General features: G+C 40.8%; 1 protein-coding gene across 4 annotated transcripts; it reads right to left on the bottom strand.

The window, feature by feature from the left end:
• Window positions 1–315: 315 nt before the first annotated feature.
• LOC146374105 (von Willebrand factor A domain-containing protein 5A-like) lies at window positions 316–22,763 on the bottom strand. 4 transcript variants are annotated; one of them, XM_084949783.1, is made up of 23 exons: window positions 22,628–22,762; window positions 22,025–22,211; window positions 21,814–21,861; window positions 21,448–21,650; window positions 21,136–21,358; window positions 20,682–20,848; window positions 20,484–20,598; window positions 16,397–16,572; window positions 16,227–16,315; window positions 15,137–15,281; window positions 14,636–14,715; window positions 14,446–14,560; window positions 12,638–12,796; window positions 12,459–12,562; window positions 11,523–11,743; window positions 11,132–11,173; window positions 8,313–8,345; window positions 7,501–7,530; window positions 6,530–6,550; window positions 5,523–5,567; window positions 2,838–2,992; window positions 683–806; window positions 316–592 (listed from the first exon to the last, which is right to left on the bottom strand). In XM_084949783.1, the coding sequence occupies exons 2-23, from the start codon at window positions 22,053–22,055 to the stop codon at window positions 513–515; spliced, it is 2,406 nt and encodes an 801-aa protein (XP_084805909.1). In that variant the 5' UTR covers window positions 22,056–22,211; window positions 22,628–22,762; the 3' UTR covers window positions 316–512. The 4 variants fall into 4 exon arrangements, with proteins under 4 accessions (XP_084805909.1, XP_084805907.1, XP_084805910.1 ...); XM_084949781.1 differs by having other exon boundaries at window positions 12,459–12,796; window positions 22,628–22,763; XM_084949784.1 differs by having other exon boundaries at window positions 12,459–12,796; window positions 16,397–16,470; window positions 22,628–22,763.
• Window positions 22,764–23,208: the final 445 nt, after the last annotated feature.

The raw sequence follows: 23,208 nt of genomic DNA, 5'->3' as shown, positions 1-23,208 counted from the left end.
CTACTGTATCGTGGTGGGGGAATTTGCAGGAGCAAATGAGTCCTAGGTGAGAGACCAGACAAAGAGCAATTCAGAAGTAACTGGCTACAAGACCAAGTGAAGAGTTCACCTCTAAATGCCACCATTTAAAGAGAAAATGAAATGTTCATCCAGAAAAACATACTGAAACTCTCCTTTAAATTGTACAGTAGATCGTATTATTGTACGATCTACTGTACAATTTAAAGACCCTTGAGGCGACTGTTTTTGTGATTTGGTGCTATATAAATAAAATTGAATTGAATTGAGTTGAAGACTTTAATGCAGAGAACCAAGTCTGTGTTACCAAATCATGTGTTTTATTAGTGTTGAGTCAGCAACATTTGACAGGAGGTTATGTTAGTGAGAATTCAAGGAAAATAATGATTTTATAACAATTAAAGGGTCAGACTAAAGAAAAGCAACACAGTATAGTGTAAGTCAGTATCCTTCTGCTTAACAGTGCTGAAGGTGAGGTCACTTTAAGAAAACCCTCAGAGTCCCAGAGCTTCTTTCTTCACGCTGCAACCCAGCAGGACATTTCCAGCATCCACACACTCTGACACACACGGTGCTAAAAACACAAAACACACAATGATTATAGAAATTGATATGGGGGAAAAAGCTGACTATAGCATTTTATTTTCATTGTGATGATTACTACCTTTGTGAGCTTGGAGCCATGAGGCAGCCTTCACAGCCAGAAGCTCCCACTCGTCCTTTGCATCCATTTTGAAACCATGAAGCCAGATCAGAGCCAGGATGGTGGCCCACACTTCACTGCTGGCCTAATTCATCAAGTGAAAGACAATCAGATAAAACAGGAAACATGAAAATTATCATCTTAATTTCTGCAAATAATATAAATGTAAAATAAGACAGTGATATACTTTAAGAACTTCTGATGATGAAAATGATTTCTGCTACTTTGTGGTTACTGGACAATATCAGACTTTAGTGCAGCTCAGTGGTTGCTCATGAGTGTTGTAACGTGCGGTGGAGATGAAGCCAGCCGCGGAGGTGTGCAGGTGGATAGCGAATGAGCAACAGCTTCTGACTTTCCAAAAAGTACTCATTTATTTACAATATCAAAAATAAAAGTGCTACCTCTACCACACATTACTAAAGAGCACACTAGGCCACGTACACACGGGAGCATCCATTACAGGAGTGCGAAGAAGAAGAAAAAGGGGGTGACACACCAGTCATGAGACAGGAGGCGCCGCCATGTGGTCGTACACTGCATTACAATAGCAACTGTTACATAGTCCCCCCTGGAGAGAAAAAGGCTGTCCTCAGCTCCCTGTACTGTCATGGGGGGCGGTACGCAGAGCAAAGCAAATCTGAGGGAGAAACTTGTCCCATGATGTGTGCTTATCACCTACATAAGTGCGGATTGCAGTTTTCAGAGTCCGGTTGACGCGTTCAGTAGCATTTGTCTGAGGGTGATATGCCGTAGTGAGTCTGTGCACCGAGCCTAAGGCAGAAACAACATGTTCAAAAAGCTCACTCACAAAAGGAGACCCTCTGTCAGAAATCAGGTAAGTGGGTGTACCATGTCTAGCAAAAATGTCAGTGACGAATTTACCAGCTGCTACCTGAGATGTAGCTTCTTTGACAGCGCTGGCTTCAACCCATTTAGTCAAATAGTCAACAAACACGATCAAATAAGCATTACCAGTGGGGGTGCGGGGAAGTGGCCCAACAAAATCCACACCCACATACTCCCAGGGTTTCTGGGGGACAATGGGAACCATAAGACCGGCTGCTTTTTTTTGACTTGGCTTGGTGAGTTGGCACACTGAGCATGAAATCACATAGCGTTTCACATCAGCTGCCATTTTGGGCCAGAAAAACCTAAAACGCAGTCTAGCCAATGTCTTAGAAACACCCAAGTGACCTGCTGTGGGGTGGTCGTAATAGTCCAGCCTCTAATGGAAGTAGGGGCAAACAGTTTCAGCTCTTTCAAAGGGTGCAAAGCACATGTGGACTTGGGTTCTCTGTAATACAAAAGAGAGCCATACACAACATACTGTAACAAGGTGGCACTGTCTAAGCTGTTCAGAGAGTCTGCTTCAATGTCTCTGAGGAGTGGACCTGTGACATGATCGTCTAACTGCAGCTGTCTCAATTGTGAACGGTCAGCCAGAATGACGGGGGGCAGAGTACGAATGTCCAGGCTGCCCATACCAGCATGATCTGGTAAAAGATCAGTCGGCCTGTCACAGGTCAGAGGCAAAGGGTTGCGTGACAGTGCGTCGGGAACTTTGTTTTGTGCACCAGGTTTGTGCACTATTGTGAAATCAAAGTCCTGCAAACAAAGTGACCAGCGGGGGAGTCGGCCCATTGGGTTTTGACGAGACATGAGCCACCTGAGACTGTTGTGGTCAGTGAAGATAGTAACATGAACACCTTCAACATATGGGTGGAAGTGTTCCAGAGCCCATATCACAGCAAGGCACCCCTTCTCTGAAGTGCAGTAGGGGAGTTCAGCTTTGTGAAGGGAGCGACTAGCAAAAGCCACAACATACTCACGACCCTTGTCACCCTTTTGCATCAACACTGCCCCAAGACCAATGTCACATGCATCGGCGTGAATGGAAAAGGGACGGTTGAAGTCTGGAACTGTTACAGTATGAGTGTCTGATATACAGATGCTTATTTTCATGCAGCAAGAAGGCCTACAGTTAGTCTGACTTTATTTCCATTTGTTTTCTGTTGTGTTGTAATTCTAGTTTTCATTCAGATCATGCTATGGAATTTGTTATACAGTATTTCACATTTGTGTTACTATTTCAACAGCCAAAGCAACAGCCCACCTTTTCAGGCTTTGACTTTTCCACCTCCTCGTCGGTCTTTCCCAGTGCAGCAGCCAGAGCTGGATCAAGCAGCCAGCAGCCAGACGCCTCCTGCAGGGAGACTAACTGCAGCAAAGGGTCTCTGGGTGGCTGTTCGGGCACAGCAGCTGGAAAATCTAAGATGGAATAAAGACGAAACCTGATTATGGTGCTAGATGAGACAACATAAAGTGTATATGACTAACCAATGCACAAACCATTACACCCTAAACTGTTATAAATAACGTCTTATTTGATTAATTTGAATATCTGTCAAAAATGTAACGTTAAATATAATTACCAAAGCAATTCATGTGACAAATTGTGTATTTACAACAGCCTTAAAACTGACAACACCACACACCCCAGGATTAGACTTTATGAATTGAACAGGCAGAAGTTAGTCGGATTTTAATGAATAACTTTTATTGTTTTATTATTATTGTTTTATTATTAAGGGTCCTAAAAGAGTGTGCAGACCAACTGGCTGGGGTCTTCACTAAGATCTTCAACACTTCACTGTCCCAGTCCGGCATCCCGCCGTGCCTAAAGTCAGCCACAATTGTCCCACTGCCAAAGCGTTCTAACATTAGCAGCCTCAACGACTACCGACCAGTTGCTCTAACACCTGTTGTAATGAAGTGCTTTGAGAAACTGGTCCGACGTCACATCATGTCCTGCCTGCCTGCCACCCACACTCGACCCGCTCCAGTTTGCATACAGAGCTAACAGATCAACTGAAGATGCCATTGCTACAACGCTCCACACCACCATCTCTCACCTGGAAGTGCAGGGCCGTTACGCCAGGCTGCTCTTTGTTGACTTTAGCTCTGCTTTCAATACGATACTCCCGGACAGACTAATAGTTAACAACCTGTGTGTAGATAACAACCTGGACCTCAATACCACCAAGACAAAAGTCGACTTCAGAAGGAGGAAGTCTGAGCTGCAGCCTGTCAGCATCAACGGGGAGCGTGTGGAAAGGTTCTCCAGTTTCAAGTTTCTGGGTGTGCACATAGACACAGACCTCCAATGGAGCTCTAACACCTCTGCGGTCTTAAAGAAGGCCCAACAGCGTCTCCACTTTCTGAGAATCCTCAGAAGAATGGACCTAAAGAAGGAGCTACTGACCGTCTTCTACCGCTGCTCCATTGAAAGTGTGCTGACATATTGCATCGGTGTGTGGTTCTCCAGCTGCACCACAGCACACAGAAAGGCGCTCCAGAGGGTCATTAATATGGCCCAAAAAATCATTGGACATCCTCTTGATCCTGAAGGACCTGCACAGCACTCGCTGTCTCAAGAGGGCACGCAGCATCCTACGGGACTGTAAACACCGAGGACACCGGGTGTTTAAGCTGCTGCCGTCGGGCAGGAGGTTCAGGCTGCTGAGGTCCCAAACAAATAGACTCAAGGACAGCTTTTACAACAGGGCAATAGCCCTGATCAATGCAAATAGCTGACCTGACTGGCTACCTCCCTGGACTTTTTTTTTGGGGGGGGTAACAATGTTTAAAACAATAACAATAATAATATTTATATTTATAACAAGGTGCAATAATAATTAATGTGCAATAATAACAGTGTTCAATACACATACACTTAGTAATAAAACAAATGAAGAATAAGTTATTATACTGTGTTGTGTTGTTTGTGTTGCGTTGTGATGTGTCGTATTGTGTGTTGTGTTATATGTAGTGCCGACGTAGGACAGTTTTCCAATTTCATTGTACTACTGTACTATGTATGACTGTGCAGTGACAATAAAGAGTTATATCATCTTATTAGAATATTAGACTAATAAATTATTCAGCAGGAGAAAAGTGGATCTTCTTTCAAAAAAGGCATAAAGTAGAATCAACTGCTACCACCAGCAGCTTAACAGCTCAACATTGCTCATTTGCTGTTGTAGTTTACTGTATATGTCACGTATTCTCAAGATTGCTGTAACAATTTCTACATGCAGTAGCTAGAATATAGAATAATAATTTGCTCAACTTCAAAAATGTATTGATATATAGGGTGCCTTGTCCTTGATTTTTATATATTGTGACTGTCGTCTGTCTTAAACTACACTAATAACGGCTTATTACTGAAATCGCATCCATCTTTTTGCATTTTAATAAATATAGTGAGGTATTTTTCCCCAGAGGCACTGCATAATCACCCTGTGATTAAATCTGTCTCAGTTAAGGTAAATGACTGCAGAGAAAGCGTGGGGTTATTTCTGTAGACTCAACATTCTTTTGTCCAAATGGACTCTGCCGTATGTGTCCATGCAAGATGACTGCAGCATGGAAATACAAAAGATGTTTTGCTCTGAAATTCTCAGTCTTACACGAGGCACTCCTGTGGCTGGTTATTTAGGGGTTAATATGACCATAGCTTACCCTGGCATTCCTCACAATATCTTCAAGGTAAAGTATGTTGACCACGCGACAGTCGTGTATCTGGAGTGACAGTGGGCTGGGGAACAGCTAAAACCCATCCACTCAAAAATCAAAACTATTGTGATGTTCTCAGTGCAGTCATCCAGGCGTGAGTTGCAGCACTTTTGGGGGATGGAAGGTTAGTGCAGAGGTTTCTGTAAAAATGTTTCCACTGTCGCTTACTGTATTTACACAAAACACACATCTTTGTTTCTTTCCTGTTTAGTGTTTCACTTACCTTGTGAAGCCATAGCACACTGCTGGGCTTCTGAGGAAAAACGTTCTAGATTAAAAAAAGAGAAGAAATAAAGACATTACAACAAATCTTTAGTATTTTGAACTTGTATGATAGGTTTATGCTACAAACCTATTCGCTGAAACGTTAAGGACAATTTAATTACACAGCAAAGCAAGACACGAGTAGGCAAAGTTCTTTATGTTTCTCGTGCACGGGAGAGAACTGGACAAACGCCGTTCCTTGGGGGTGGGGTGGAGGGGGGTCAGTGTGTGACCCCATAAAGACTTCCCTAAACCTGCTGGTCTGGAAGTTCAGCAGTTCATCTAAACAAAAGGCACTTAGACTAAAACTGACATAGCTACGTTTATCCTACCATAAAACAGTAAGAGAAGGAATGCCCTCTCCCATGCTCCCAGAATGTGGGTGTGAATGCCAGAACACTCTGGAATGCCCACGAAGCCTTTGCAGACTCCTAGGGATCGCACATCCTATCACTACACAATCGATTATACACCTCTAAGCATATATGGTTAAATATTTCTAAGCATAAATGACAATCAACAATATAAACCTAACATTGTTAAAATGTAAAGTTTTTAAAAATGCAACTTTTTACACACTGACTACACTTATTACACACTTTACGCACATTACAAGTGTTTAAAATGAGTGAGTCATTTAAAACTATAATTAAAATCACAAAAAGATACAACTTTGAATATTAATGTTGGAACTGTATCCTCACCCAGAAATTAAAATTCATGGTTTCAAAAAAAAAAAAAAAAAAAAAAAAAAGGGTATATATATATATATATATATATATGCATACTCTTTTTTTATTTTCAGTCCACAAACCACATGTAGATTGGTTAGGCAAACTCAAGTATCGTTGAGAGGATAAAGAGCACTGGTCCAGTGTTAAAACAGAAATGTGTTTGTTTGCGTCTGTGTTTTTGAAAATGCATGAAAACAAAGATATGTTGTTCTGCCATTTAATTTTTACTTACTTTTATGCAGATGATCACCAACTGAAGTAAAAACAAAAAAGAAAGAAAGAAAAGGGAGTCAAGATATTTCATAAGAATTGGTTAAAGAGAACAATTAATGGACTGACTTTTTCTAATTTATTTGGATAAAATACAAATACTGCAAATAGTATTTAAAATGTCTGATATCTTCCTCCATTCAGTCTGGTTGTTCTGTTTTCATGTCCTAACTCTTCAGTCATACAACTTGTTACTCTCACCTCCCTGACTTGTCTGCCAGTAGTTTCCTCACCACTCCTCGCCTGCATCCTGTTCTCTGATTGGTTGCTGAAGTATTTCTACCAGTTGCTCACCATCCTCGATTCGCACAATTGCCTATTTCCATTGTTTTCTAGTCTTAAGCTTTTTCTTCTTAGTTCTTTTCCAATTACTTGTCCATCCTGCGTCAAGCACTGTCTGCCACATGTTTGATTTAGCAGTTAAGACGAGATCATTTGAAAACAAAATGTAAATGAAGCTACTGGATTCTGATTTTACTGCAGTACCTTACAGTTCATTATAAGTAGTCTTTCAAGTCTATGTGGTGTTCAATAATATTCTGAATATATCAAAATGTTGTAAAAGTTCAACCTTCTTCAGTCACCATGTGGTGTGAATGAGACACGGCGGGTCCAGGGATCATAGGTTTGAGCCATTTTACACCACAACACACACCAACCCCTGAGTCCCCGTGTTTTTAACTAGGCAGGTGTGATTAAGGATGCCGTGCAGGTGCGTCCGCCCTCCCTGCACGGCACCGCAGACCACGCCCCACCACACACCACTTTAAGATACTCTCTGTTAATATGTTAATAATGGCAAACGAAGAAATACAGACGAAGCATTTTACTTTCAACATTTCAAATAAAATTCAAAGAGAAATGTGTTGGTTTGTTTACATTTATTTTTAAACATATGTGCTGTTCTGCCATCCAGCTTTTACTTATACTTACCCCACCGACTAAACTTCAGGAAGGTCCAAACTGTGAAGTCAAGAGTTAAAAAAAATAAATTAGGGTTAAAACATTTAACAAGAATTTGCTAAAATAACAACAAAAGTACAGATTTTTAATATTACTGTGGTGATATACAAATACAACACAAATATTACAAACAGTATTTTAGGTTTATCTTAGCAGTCTAGTTTTTACCTCCTGCGAGGACCTGTAACTCATTCAGAAATTATATTCCCAAATACATTAAGAAGGCAAGTGGAGATAGTGTCCCCAACTAATAAAAGCAAAATAGTTTACATAAAATGTAAAACACAATTTCATTTATTTGGACTTTTGACATATCATAATCTTATTTGTGTTACTTTATAGCTCTGAAGTCCTGAATGTTGTAAATGTAGGAAGTAGTAAACACAGTCAAATCCTTCTATGAATAAGTGTAATCAAAGTTTTGACACATAATGCTAATTTTTCTTCTACTCCCACTTTTTGTTGCACACTCGTAGTATACAATAAATAATATAAAATACTGGATTCTGATATTATGTGGTGCCTCAAAACTCATAACAAAAATGTAAAATGTAAATATGTTCAATTAAATTATAAATGTTGCAAAATGTTGTACGAACCTGATTTTCTTCATTTACTGATGTAGCATACATCCTGTCTACCAAGGCAAGTACTGCAGCTACACTACATACAATATTTAATATATAAAACTTCAAGTTAAAACAGAAATATTTTGTTTCTGTGCCTTCATTTGCATAGCTGTGTATGTGTGTGTGTTGATTTGTCATTCGAATTTTACTTACTTATGGGCAATGGAGCACTCTTCTTCGTTTTGCCTACAATGAAGTCAAGCCAAAAAAAAAGAAAGAGTCAGATTTTTCTGGTATTTGAAGTATAACAGCACTAAGTTGATGTTATTTTGGTGATATAACACAAAGGCAAATATTACAATTGGGTTTTAGAGCTTCCTCTTTTCAGTCTGTGTCATTTCAAGACTTTTTCCCTTTCACAGTTCTCTCATCTCTAATTGGTCACTGCAGTATTTACACCACTTGCTCATTACACTTTTTTGGGGTCAGATTTGTCAGATTACCTAGTTCTATTGTTCAACAGTATTTAGTTTTTTTCCCTCAGTTTATTTTGATTCCTTGAATCATGTGTTTAGCAGTAAATCTCACGTTTTGTTTAACTGCCGTCCCTTTTAAGGAGTCATACTTTAGGATCCATTGAGCTGACTCTAGTATATTCTGCTCTTCACTATATCAAAAAGTTTATATGCAAAATAAAACAAAAACCTGCTGACTGTAATAGTATAACACAGTACACTCTTGTGCTTTTTTACTCTTAGCATTTTCATTGTGCTGATTTCACTCACACTCAGGTAGATGTTTAAATGTGTTAAATCTCAGGGACACAAGCACACCTCCATGCACACACACAGTTTCCATCACCTTTCACTCAGCTTTTTACTTACATGCTTTATGAAAAAAGGAGATAAAGTATGAGTTCAGGACAGGTTAGTATTTATAGAGTTGCCCTGGCAACAGACTTTTCCGGTGCAGCTCTGCACTATAGACATGCATAGATGTATCTTGTACTACCATTGATCTTTTTAACTTTCTAATGCTACTCACATATGCATAAGAAATGTGCTTTGAACCATCTCTGATGTTGTCCTAATCATGATAATATTCCTTTTATTTATGATCAGCGATCTTTATCTTCAGAGCTGTGGGTGACACTTTTAGTGTTTGCTTAAAAAAAAACAAAAAAACCTCACAGGGTGTTGGAAGATTTCTCTGTACAAGAGGTCTAAGAGGAGCATTTCTTTCAGCTTAATGAAGCTTTCATTTGCTGCATCGGTTCATTCTAGTTTGTTCAAATAAGCGCTCAAGTGGATCAACTACTCTTGTGCTGTTCGGCAAAAATTTGCTGAACCATGACCTAGGAAGGAGCAAAGTGCAGCCATGTCCTTTGGTGCAGGAGCTTCAGAGATGGCAGTCAGGTGGACTGGGTGAGGACACAAGCCCTTCTTTGAAATGACGTCCCAGGAATGGAATATGCGTCTGCCCGAATGAACTTTTACTGGAATAGATCTGCGGACCAACATCCTTCAGAGGCCTGAGAAAAGCATGCAAACGTTCATTGTGTTCTTCTTTAATGAGTCCATTATTACGCTTTTATTAGGTTCCCCCAGATCCACGCAAAGTCTCAAGTCGCCCTTATGTTTTCTTGCCACCACTAGAGGACTCAGCCATTCAGATGTGTCCACTGGTACAATAATGCCTGCTTGGAGCAGATGTTTCAGTTCGGCTGACACCTCTTTGCATATGCTGAGTAGCAGATGCCTCAGTTTTACTTCATTGTTAACCTGAACTTTGTGAATGAACCCTTTAACACATCCAAGATGGTGGGCAGAAACAGAATCAATGTTGTTCACCATGCATGTCTGTTTATACTTTTCCATCTATAATATTAATTTTGAGTGCTTTATATGATCTTTAACTATGTAGAATAATCCTGGCACTTTTTTGTCATCATTTGTCAGCACTCTCTTCTTCATCTGCCTAAATAAATACTGATCCATATGCGATGGGTTATGGTACACATCCATTTTTAAAAGTCCCCCATTACTGATGGTGTGGCAGAGGTGTGGCCTGTGGCTCAGCTGCAGCTGCAGAGGAGGGGTGGGGCAGTGAGCTCAAGACGGCGGTGCCAGGAAGGCTGGAGGGACAGGTGGTGATGATTGTCCTAATGAGGCTTTTCCTTTTTATAGTGAAGCCGGAGACCAGAGAAGCCAACTGGAAAGTTGGTGGACGGGGTGCCGAACTGTAAAAACCATGTGTGCAACTTCAATAAAACACTCCTGAAAGTGGTCCCAGTAACAGTGTGTTGGGTCCCAGTCTTTACATATGGAAATCTCAGTCTAAGGCTAGCTGCCCTAAGATTTGATTTTCAGCCAGGTGTCACCCACACACCTATACCAATGGCCCAGTGGTGTTCCAGGGTAGAATGACAGACACTTCTTTTACACTTCCTCAAGATAAAAATGGGCTGCAGTGGGTGAAAGTGGGGAACCCATGTTTCTTCCTGTAGTACTGACCCTTGTATGCGAATCCATAATGACATCTTTCACCTTAAACAAAATCCAAGGAGTTCTGGATGTGGTGTGGCTGTGGTGTTTAGGGCTGACTAACAATTTGTTGAAGACCAAAGCCAGAAACTATGAGGCTGAGTTGATCATACAGATAGTGGGTCTTAAAAGGTACACCATGTTTATGTGTCTTCTTTGAACCCTACAGACTTTGCGTAGCTTCTGCTGGGTATCACCTGCGGTATGAGGTCAATGAGCTTTCTGGGATTTCTTTATCTGGATGACTAAGCATGCATCAAGATCTTTTTAATAAAACTCAAAATAATAAAAACCTAATTTAAAAAAAGATTGCTGATTTTTATAAAACACACTGCCCTTTTGTGTCTCTCTGCACTTTACATTACCATTGTGGTGATGTCATTCACACTCACCTATATGTACAATATAAATCTATTAAATCTCAGACACACAAGCATGCCTCCATGCAAAAAATAGTTTCCACTGCCATTCATTCAGGTTTGTACTTACATGTTCTATATGCTGCTGATGATAAAAAGCAATCCATTGCCACTATATAGGATGAAAAAGACGCAATATCATAGACCGGCAGATGTGTGTTGTACTTCCATTCAGCTTTTTACTTTCTAATGCTCTGTGGAGAACACAGTAGCCCGTAGGCATCTACTGCTTCATTAACTTGTTCACCAATAAGTTGCGCTTTGGTGTTCCTTGGACTAACTCTCATATTCTCCTCATAGCATCATAATAGTATTCCTTTCTCAGCTATTTTTAGCTTCAGATGTTGGTGACAGTTTTAGTTTTGCTTTTTAAAAAAATAAACTGGACGGGGTTTCTCATTGTTATTCTGATTCAGTAAAAGGGCTAGCTGTTAGAATCCCTGACAATGAAAAAAACTCACGGGCTGTTGGAATATTTCTCTGGACAAGAGGTCCTTGGATCGCCTCTCCGTTGTCTTTGTTGACAGCAATGAAGGCAGTGAAAGAACTGCTCACTCCTGATTGGACACTGAGCTGCACCACCTTCTCCTTCACTCCTCCACCTTGCTGTCCTCTGTGCTCTCTCTCCTCCATCTCCAGGGAATGAATCAGAGTCCGAGCACCCAACCTGTGGACTGTTAGTCTGCAGACAAGAAGGAAAACACACAGAATGCTTGTCATTGTTAATACTGTGTTATTATAGTATATTAGTTTACCAGTCATTTTACTGTTTTTAACACCACTATGTCCTCTTCGGGGTCACACAGTGAGGAACATGTAAAAAGGCAGCATCTGATGCAGTCAAAGCAGTCCCTCAGTTGCAGTTTAGTCCAGACTGGAACAACTCAGTTTATCTTTCTGTATGGACAAGTGGGGACCAAGTGAATCATACAGTGACCTGACAAAAAAACGATTAGCTCCTCTGATAGTGCCGTATGTTTACATTTGTTCTCATCTTGTTGGATACTGGAAGTTATTCACTCGGTCAAAGGGCGTTTACTAAAATCTCCCCCCAAAAACAGTGGTTCCATTGGAGCATATGCTAGAACATCTATAACCATAAAGATATCTTGAAAAAGTTCAGAGTAAATATTTCAAGCCTTTTTTGCTTCAGCTTTGATGATTTTAGCTCATGAAAATCAGAAAACCAGTAGTTTGTGACACCCTGAACTCTTGCCTTCAGCCATGCACCAACTACATGAGGAGAGAGAGCTGTGCTGCTCTTCACAAGTGGCACAGCACCTGAAACCATTCTGCTCCACCTCTCCATCCTACCAACCACACACCCCTGCTGCATTTAGTTTCAATTCATGGTCATGACCCACAGAGCACTGTGCTCTACATTAAACATGTTGTACCCAGTGTCCTCTGCAGGTCTGAGACTGAAGTGCAGCTGGTTCTCAGAGGGATGACCTGCCAGGCTGTACTTCAGCGTCACACAGCCCTCTGCTGCCTCTGAGCTCTGACACAGAATTACAGTGTTAGAAGTCACGATAATTACTGTCATCAAAACAACATGAGAGGCTGCTGCTCCTACCTGTCCAGTGAGCTGGGCATAAATCAGTGACCTCTGACCCTGGAAAAGTGTTGTGATCGGTGGAGAGAGGACAGTGACAGACACTTCCTTTGGTAAATCCCATGTAACTGAGATGTCGACCACAGCTGGCTGCAGAGCAAATCGCAGTGACTGCATCACCTGACAACAACAAGAATTAGAAAACAATTATGCATTTATGTTCATTTGAAATTATGTCTTCTGTCCAAATAATAACATCTAGAGATGGCATGATACCACTTTTTAATGTCCGATACCGATTCCAATATCATAAATTTGTATATCTGCCGATACCGATATGAATCCGATATAGCGTATTTTGTAATCAATAAAACAGTTTTTTTAAATAATTATCTTGCTGCATTTTGTATAAGTTCATACTCAAGTTTTAAAAAACAAGAGACTGAAGCTATTCTGTTATACCTGTATGCAAAAAATATACTGCACCCAAAATATTTCATAGTTCAGCAATACTGATCAATCTAATAAACTTAAACCTACTCCATCCTTTTAAAGAGTACTTACCTATCTAACTAATAGGGTTGCCAACTCCCAGCAAAAAATATTAGGGAACCACCCCCCGCCCTTAATCGATGTAATCAACTTTAATTTAATGCAAGTGTAAAACAACTGCACAGAAATAAATTATTTTTCTACAATAATTAAATAGATTCAACATCTTTCTTCAACAGAATTGTAGACTGCACAGATGGTACCTTCCCAAAGGAAAAAGTTCTATAGCTTACTAGGGTATATTAGACTTAATAGTTACTATATACAATAATGGATTTCTATACATTTAATCAGATGACCACTTTTGTTGTAAGATTCAGATAATTATTCATTCAAAGTTTTTAAATGACTTCCCTTCAACTCATTCATGTCACCTAAAAGGTAAACCTGTTTCTCCATCACCTGTTCAGCTCTGATGATTCAGTAAGGACATCTCCTGGTTTCATCTTCATGTTTCCCTCTCACCAGATAACCAAACCGATATCATGACCAGCGGCTTTACAGCTGTGGCTCCAGCAAACCTCAGCTGATACTAGAAAGTAATAATAAATACATTCTAACAACAGCTGTTCAAGCTTAAACGAGCTGCTGTTGTTTATCCGCTGGTCTCCTCTTTCTAGCGCGAAGTGGGCGATAAACAAACAAGAAAGACGGGACTTGCGGTAGAAAAGCCGATCAGCTGATCATTGATCAGTTTCATGTTTGAAGTAATAACAGGAGAGGAAGGGGGAGTGAATGAGAGAAGTAGATGCAACTGCGCAGCAAAGACAGAATAACTCCAGCTTTGTGTCTATTTTTTAATTCTAGCTGAAGTACGGGACAAATCGCTTCCTTTTCACCTCAACATGGAACCAGTCCAGCTGTGGCTCAATATATCAGTTGTTAAGTTTAATGTGAAAATACTATGCAAACATTCAGGGATGAACTTACACACTTGCTTTACTTCTCTGGGATAGTTTTCGCCGAGATGAAATGCCGCGGTTAGGAAGCATGTAGCGAGGCTCCAACAGACTGCCGACAGGTCTCGCAGACAACAGCCGCTCTATCACGTGACACATACTGCTCCGATGCGCCGAGCTGGGTTACACCAAGTAGCGCGTTTTATGAGGTGATTTTCTGATACGTCGGATCGGATTACATTTTTTATTTCTCTCCGATATCCGATCCTGTAATTTAGGTCAGTATCGGACCGGTACCGATACGTAATATCGGATTGGTCCATCTCTAATAACAACATATTGCCTTTTAATAATTGTTATTATGACTTATTGTCTTACTTTAGGTTGCATCCTGTCAGTCCCTGTGATAAACTGAGCGTGACCTCCTCCTTCCTTGGCCATCCCATTGATGAGAGCAGAGCTGGCCCCTTCCCCAATCCCAAAAGAGAAACACCTGCAACACAACAGCTGATTTTAAGACACACAGGTTTGGTACGCAGCACATGTCATCATCATTTTGCTGTTTCACCTGTGGGAGCCTGAGTTCTTCTTCACCAGATCGATCACTTCTTTGGTGTTCCCCACCTCTCCATCAGTAAAGACAAACAGCTAGAGAGGAGAGTTTACATGCAAGGCCAAATTACACAAGCTAAAAGTAACACATATACACCAGTCAGACATGACATTATGACCACCTGCCTAATATTGTGCTGGTCCCTCTTTTGCTACCAAAATAGCCCTGACCCATCAAGGCAGAGTCCACTAGATCCATGAAGGTGACTTGTGATATCTTTAAGATCCTTTAAGGAGGTCGCACCTCTGTGGATCGGACTTGTTTGTCCCACAAATGCTCAATTGGATTGAGATCTGTCAAATTTGGAGACCATATTTCAACCATATTTGCTTTGTGGCAGACCAGGAACACCCAACAATGGCTGCAGATATCATGGTGAATACATAATCAGTGTTCTTTAATTTACCTATCAGTTTATTAATATAAACTCACACACTGCGTGCGTGCGTGTGTTACCTGTCTGGGCTGATTTTGAATGCAGGGTTGGCTGTAAATATGTTTGAGGGGCTCCAGGATCTCTGTTCCTCCAAGATTAGCCTCCATCTCCTCAACTTTCTTCAGAGCCTCCTCCATGGTCTTCTGGCTGTACTCCACACTCTTACTGCCATGAGATACACATAAGTGTCACAGTACTGGCTCTCTGACCCAGTGTTTGTGTTTCAGTTCTTGGTTTAATATTCTTTGATTGTTATTCCTGGTTTCGGTTATCTTTCGTTTGTGCTTAGTGATCTTAGTTCTTCCTCCCTTTGTATGTTTCTTGGTCTGTGTTTAGTCTCTGCCCCCATGTTTTCTCTGTGCCTGTCCTAGTCCCCAGTCGCATGTCTAATCACCTTGTCTCCATGTTCCCTCTGTTACAGAGTCAGTCATGTCTCTGTGTGAAGCCCGTGTCTCTGAGTCTGTGTCTTTGTGTATGTGTCATGTTTCCTGTTTTACTTTAATAGTCTGTGTCCTATGTCAGTGTATCCTGCTTTGCTTCCTGTGCCTTGTTATGTCGGATTAGCCCCAGCTGTGCTTCCCTCCTGTTTTCCCGTTCCCTCGTTACTCCCCGGTGTATATAAGCCCTGTATTTTTCTCTGTTAGTTGTCGTTTCCTCCGCATTAGCTGTGTGTCATGTTTGTTATGTTGTGCACTCCCAGTTTAGGTCATTCTTCCTAGTTTGAGTTTTTGTTTTATTTCTAGTGCTCATATATTGTGTTTCTCAGTTTGCTTTTGCCAGCGAATAAAAGCTGCTGCCTTCAAGTTAAATACTCCATCTTAGAGTCCTGCGTTTGGGTCCAACCACTACCTGCCACACAGCAAACCTTGACAATAAGTGATTGATGGCTGTTTAGCACTGCCAAATTCTACATTGTAATTTAATGAGTTTCACTCATGCACTTTCAAAACTGCCTTTTAGAACCATAACATAGCAGCAGCTTACCTAAATGAGCTGTAAGTATTCTAGAAATGCATTATCTGGTGTAACTAGGGCAGATATCTTATTACACACTTTACACACAAGTGACATCATTGACTGAAGCACAGTTTTATGGACTGAATCACTCACGAAAAGATGTGTTCATATCTGGACCCAAAACTGTAAATGTTGAAATAGCAGCCCAATGGTAAGCTCTTCAACAGGAGCAGCAGAGTGTCCTTCAGGGAAGAGGGAGAAGATGATGAGGCCACTGTGTGAGAGGAAAGGTTTTTATAACTCTAACACCACATCATAAATACCCTGGCACTGCTGATCCGAGATTCCCGCTGCTCACTGTTATTGGTAGCACAGTCCATACTTCCAGATCGATCCACTAAGAACACAAACTCTCCACATGAAGCCATTGAAGACATCACAGACTGGGTGAACTCAGGGTACAGACTCACCATCACCACTGGATCACCCATCAGAGAGTCTGAAACACATGAAAGGACAGAAAAATGTCAAGTTTACAATTTTTTATATATTCCAACTGTTGGGGTACCTAACAGTGTTTTCAGTATTGTACCTTTATTTTGTGTTCTCGTCTTAGTTTACGACTGTGAGGGTTTTGGTTTCTGTTTTACATTTCTATTCCTCCAGTTCATCTTGGTTTGTGATTTTGTAGTCTTAAGCTTTGGTTCCAGGCTCCCTCTGTTCTGTGTCCAGTCTGTGTCTGCCCACATCTATGTGTTCCCTCTGTTGCAGTGTCAGCTTGGTAGTCTGTGTCTGTAAGTTTAGTCAGGGTTTCCTGTTTTACTTTGAAGGTCCGTGTCTTATGTTGATGTGTCTGGTTTTGTCCCAGCTGTGTCTCTCCCTCCTGTCTTCCATTCCCTGATTGCCCCCTCTGTGTATTCAAGCCCTGTGTTTTCTCCATTATCCCATGCTGTGTGTTCCGCCCGTCTGCCTGCCAGTTTAGTTTCTGTATTCCCAGTTTAGCCAATTTTCTGTTTTTGTCATTTAGTAATAAATCTTTGTTTTTAAAGTCTGAACTTTTGGGTCCATCATTCCTCCTATCCTGCCTGCACACAGCCTTCACATGACACCACCATGTTTGTAGTTGTGGTTTATATTCACTTGTCATGTAAATGATTGTCATTTGGCTTTTGACTTCTCTGGGGGTTTTTTGAGGGTGAAATGAGAATGCAGTCATCTTTGGTGACATTATTTTTGACTTTCTAATTCACACAGGGTCAAAATTATGCAAACAGGCTCAGATATGACCAGTTTAAGCATGATGTTACCACCACAATGCTTGACAGCTGGTACATTGTTCTTATATTTGAAAGCCTCTCCTTCACTCCTGCAAATTTAAGTCCAATGTAAGGAGCTTTTTTTGTTCCAGAAATGTAAAGTTTATATTACAATTGAGAATTAGTGATACTTGGGTTGTTCCTGAAGATCTCAACCAATTTCTTAAAATTAAGAGTTTGGGTCTTTCTTCGAACTTATTAAAGTGGTGACACATCCAAAAAAAACTTTTACATACATGCAGTTGTTTGAACCTAGAATTTGCAGGTGTTTCGTTTATGCAAAGCTAAAATTCTCCTCAGATTTTCACTGACTTTCTTTGATTTTTTCCCATTGTTATCATTATTGGTCAGGCCAATGAGTGGTGTCGCAACAAATAACTTGATGAGAAAGTGTCATGGGATTTTTGTTTTTATATAATTTGATCAGCTTCATGAAATGTGCTTTTTCTGTTTACTAAGCAATCTACATGTCTATGTGACTTTTCACCTAATAACTTTTGTGATGAACTTATTCAGCTACTAAACCACTTCCTGTTTTTAGAGAACAGTTAGATGTAGAGAAGAAAAACCGCAGCTCTTTCCGAGAACATGCAGATGTAGAAAAGGGGAAGAACCTGTTGTTCTGAGTGACTTTGTTATTTTTACACACACACACACACACACACACACACACACACACACACACACACACACACACACACACACACACACACACACACACACACACACACACAGACAGACATAAAGACATGTATAAATAAAGTACGCAGGCAGTGCCGAGGCGCAGATCGCAGGGTGCGTTCGTTACTGCCCACGCGTGTAATGACGACTGCAGTGTTTGTGTTTTCTAACTCAGGTGTAGCTGAAGAACTGCGGGGTGATTTTTAGAAATCCCCTGTCAGAAAGAGTAACTATAGACGTGAACAAAATTGTTGCTACCCTTTGGTCAATGAAAGAAAAACTCACAATGGTCCAATGTTTTCCTCTTAGCCATTCTTGGGTGTTTTTAGCTGTGTCTTTTGGGTCATTGTCCTGTTGTAAGAACCATGACCTGCGACTGAGACCAAGCTTTCTGACACTGGCCAGCACATTTCTCCCTAGAATTCATTGATAGTCTTGAGATATCATTGTACCCTGCACAGATTCAAGACACGCTGTGCCAGATGCAGCAAAGCAGCCCCAGAACATAACCGAGCCTCCCCCATCTTTCACAGTTGGGACAGTGTTCTCTTCTTGATAGCTTCATTTTTCCGTCTGTGAACATAGAGCTGATGTGCCTTGGCAAAAAGTTCCATTTTTGTCTCATCTGTCCACAGGACATTCTCCCAGAAACTTTGTGGCTTATCAACATGCAGTCTGGCTTTTTTATGATTTGTTTTCAACAATGGTGTCCTCCTCGGTCGTATCCCATGTAGTCCACTTTGGCTCAAACAACGACAGATGGTGCAATCTGACACTGATGTTCCTTGAGCATGAAGTTCAGCTTGGATCTCTTTAGAAGTCTTTCTGGGCTCTTTTGTTACCATTCGGATTATCCGTCTCTTTGAGCTGTCATCAATTTTCCTCCTGCGGCCACGTCCAGGGAGGCTGGCTACAGTCCCATGGATCCTAAATTTCTGAATGACATGTGCAACTGTAGTCACAGGAGCATCTAGCTGCTTGGAGATGGTCTTATAGCCTTTACCTTTAAGATGCTTGTCTATGACTTTCTTTCTAATCTCCTGAGACAACTCTTTGCTTCCTCTGGTCCATGTTGAGTGTGGTACACACCATGTCACCAAACAACACAGTGACTACCTGGAGTCCTATATATAGCCCACTGACTGATTACAAGATATTAGACATCTGTGATGCTGATTAGTGGACACACCTTGGATTAACATGTCCCTTTGGTCACGTTATTTTCATTCTTTTCTAGGGGTACTGTCATTTTTGTCCAGGCCTGTTTCATGAATTAATTTTTTAAATAATTCAGTTGAAGCATGGTTGAAAAGCAATGTCTGACTTTCATTGGTTAAGATTTATAGAATTTTTATTTATTATTACTTTTGTCAGATTAAAGTTATTTCTGTGACCATTGTGAGTTTTTTTCTTTCATTGACCAAAGGGTCCCAACAATTTTCAATCACAAATGAGAAGTTAACAGGCCATGGCTTTGTCAAGTTTAAAGAAATTGCAGAACCTTAAGCACCACTCAGTAAAAGACTTTAGTGATTGTATGTACTTAAGCTGTATGTACAGTGGTATGAAAGAGTGTTTGTCCCCTTCCTGAATTCATAGTTGTCTCATGTCTCAGTTAAGGTCAGAGTTCATGATTCAACAATAAAAAATTTTTAAAAAAAAAACTGGTCAAAAATGGCATTCACAGGAAAGTTCAAGGAGAAAACCACTGCTGACAAAAAAACAACACAAAGGCTCACTGTGGTAAATGGAACCATGAATTCTACTAAAACATCCTGAAGGAGAACGTCTGGACATCTGTTCGTGACCTCAAGCTGGACAATGATCCAAAACACAACAGCAAGTCCACCTGTGAATGGCTTAAGGAAAAAAAATGAAGACTTTGGAGCGGCTTAGTCAAAGTCCTGACCTAAATCTGATTGAGATGCCGTGACATGACCTTAAAAAGTCAGTCAATCACTTTATCACACAGGGCGATGTAGGTTTGGATTTTTTTCCCTTTCATATAAAACACGTTCATTTAGAAACTATATTTTTTGTTTACTTCTGTTGTCTTTGTCTAATATTTCAATTAGTTTGATGACCTGAAAGTGTGACAATCTAAAAAATGTAAAAAAAGAAAAAGAAAAAAAAAAAGAAGAAGAAGGGAAATCAGGAAGAGGGCAAACACTTTTTTAGACCACTATAAACTTTGAACCATGTATGAATTAGAGAAAATCCAAAATACATTCAAACTTATGCAAGCTTAACAATTCTTATTTTTCAAATTCATTAAAGATCTATGCTGGACAATAAATCCACTCATACCCACAACCAGTGTATGTTTCTGATCACAACTATAACTCTTGAGCTGAAGAATATGGATAATGATACTTTTTACTAAAAAGCTAATAACAACACTAATGTCACTCACCCGGCTCAGCAGAGGCCTGTCCTGCCTCCACCACAGCAGTGGGCTGGTGGGCGTCTTTGTAATAAATCAGCAGTTCAACATCTCTGTAAAACTTGTGTCCTGCAGCCAGCTTGACCTGCACACCACAAACACATTCATATTTATTCATCAGTAAGAAGTAACAACCACACACAGCAGACACATCAGCACTCTACCTACCGTGGCCTGGGTTTGATCAGTGTTGAGGTACTGCAGAGGGTCCAGGGAACAGTTGGACTCTACTTTAGAGATTGGACGAGGAGAGGATACTCGGGCAGAAAAAGAAAAACTGTAGGGCACCAGAGAGGCTGGAACAGAAGTCACCTGGACACCTGCACCTTCACTACCTGCACACAGCATCAGGTAAAATATACTGTAATTAATGAGGCTGCTTACACTGAAATCCTTTACGTTACTAAGAACCTCAAAACAGTTACCTGTGCTTTATACTCTAAATGCTGCAATAATACAGAGAAACCCCAACATGACCCAATATGAACAATAATTTGGCAACAGTGAGAATGAAAAACGGACTTTCAACAGAAAACCTCCATGACTCGTTGGTGTTGTGGTTTTTCATTTTCAAAAGTGTCATTGAAGCATTTCTGGTCCAAGTATTCTGAAGTTGTCCTACCCTGAGGTTGGTATCGAGGGTTGAGCACAGCAGGCAGACAGAACCTCAGGCCATCATCAGCCTGCACAGCCAGCTCAGTGACGTACTCCAACCTGATGGAGGCGCTCTCTCCTGGAGGCAGACTGCCCACACTCAGAGAGAATATATCTGGACTCTCATCACTCTCCTCCAATAGGAAGGCCTGCTGACCGGAGCTCAGAGCATCATCATACTCCTCACGAGCCTGAAGCACAGGTGATGCATGTCAGTGACGTTCACTGTGTTTATTTTGAAGCTCACTTATAATCAGGTTATATTTACTGTCCAGCTCACCTTCTGTTTCTCCTTCACCTCAGCTACAATCTGCGTCTGTCCAATCTGAGCGCTGAAATGACAGACAGCAGCATCTCCAGGCAGAGGGAAGACAAAAACAGCCTCTAATGGTTTGTCCTCCTTGTTCTCGTAGTTCAGAGTGGAGACCACTGTAGCCACATGGTCCCTCACCTCCAGCTCCACCTCAATGCTCTTCAGAGGAACTGACAGACAAACAGAATTGTGATACAAACACAGCCCATATATTCTAGTGAAAAATGTTACATTTTAGCCACATGAAACTGTTATAAGAAATAAGTATACATGAAGATTTTAATAATGAAGTGAGGTTCTGGTGAATACAGTCTCTTTATTTTCTATCAGTACCTGGTTCTTTCTCGAATGTTAGCAGACCACAACAGTTCATCATCGCACCTGTGAAACAAAAACATTTAAGGAAATGGTGATGCAAACACTTTTATAGCTGCTGTACAATCTTCCCCGTGAAACTCATCAGATAATGTAATCACATCAATGAATGTGGTTATCTTTACTATTCATATAACAATATTATTACTATTATTACTACTATCCTCACAGGAAGAATGTCCTAGGTTTGAATCCACCATCTGGCCAGGGCCCTTGTGATTGAGTTTGCATTCTCTCCTGTCTGCGTGGGTTCTCAACAGCTTCGTCCCACAAGAAGACAACCAGTTAGTGGGGTTAGGTTAGTCAGTGTCAGTGATTATCTGCAGCCCTGCGACAAACCTGCGAGGTGTCATAACCTGAATTGGATAAGCGGGAGAGAAGAGATGGACGGATCGATGGATTAGTCTCATTAGTAGTAATTCTGATTCAGTAAAAGGACTAGATGTTGTAGTCCCTGATAATGCTAGACTGCTAGATAAGTACTAGATTGGACATAGTGCTGGTGATGGTGGTGATAGTGATGATCACTATTATTCTTATGGATACGGCTGACAGTGCGACCAGTGCCACGCCCCTCCAACCATGACTTTCACTTTCCTGTGGTCGGAGTTTAAAAACAGCACAAATGTCTCATCACCACATGGATCTATTTCATTTTATAACAGAAACACAGCTCGTAGAACTTCACTGTGACAGCACCCAGATTGTTGTCATACATGTTAAAGTTGTCATGTCAGTGAGCTGCTTAAACAAACGCACACTGGGAACTTACCTCTAAGAACAGACTGTAAGCTGTGTCGCTTCACTGGAGTCCTGTCTTGTAAATACGTGGAGAATATTCTGCAAACACAAAGCGCTTCGGCCCACACAGCGACTTTCCCGAAACCGGAAGACTTGCGGGTGTGCTCGATTCTTTAATAAGACAGCACCGGGTGGGTGGAGCTTTACGCTGCGGTTTGAGATCGGTGGGATGTCTCTCTTTTTTTATATATGTATCTGAAACGCTGGAAACTCTCGCACTTGTAAAATTATACTGTATTTGTATTTTGCTGTTCTCAAACAAACAAACAAACAAAAAAACGCTGCATCTACCAGAATGGAACAAGCAACACAGTTTTCATTCAAGTCACATCCAGTCTAATCACAGTCATTTCCTTTTGGTGATGAGTGTATGATGATGGGTAGATGTATTATTTATTATGTTAAAGCTGAAGCTTTGGACTGTATCGCTTTCATCTGACACTAAAACTATCCCCATCAATACATATTTTTTCCTTCATAGTGCACCCGTCTTGGATCTGATAGAACAGGCAATATCAAGATATGAGGCTGTGTTTTTTTCTTTCTATTTTA

Source organism: Perissodus microlepis, chromosome 14 (assembly GCF_051167445.1).
Source record: "Perissodus microlepis isolate ML-2025 ecotype Zambia chromosome 14, ASM5116744v1, whole genome shotgun sequence".
Lineage (NCBI taxonomy): Eukaryota > Metazoa > Chordata > Actinopteri > Cichliformes > Cichlidae > Perissodus > Perissodus microlepis.
Note: the sequence above shows the minus strand (reverse complement) of the source record. Positions and strands in the feature narration are given on the sequence as shown.

Coding starts and splice junctions, on each gene's coding strand:
- LOC146374105 (XM_084949781.1), bottom strand. CDS start 22,055: ATGGTGGATTCAAACCTAGGACATTCTTCCT. Junction 16,573..20,483: donor ACAGGCCTCTGCTGAGCCGG/GTGAGTGACATT, acceptor CATGTGTTTCAG/ACTCTCTGATGGGTGATCCA. Junction 2,993..5,522: donor GTGTGCTATGGCTTCACAAG/GTAAGTGAAACA, acceptor ATTCCATCTTAG/ATTTTCCAGCTGCTGTGCCC.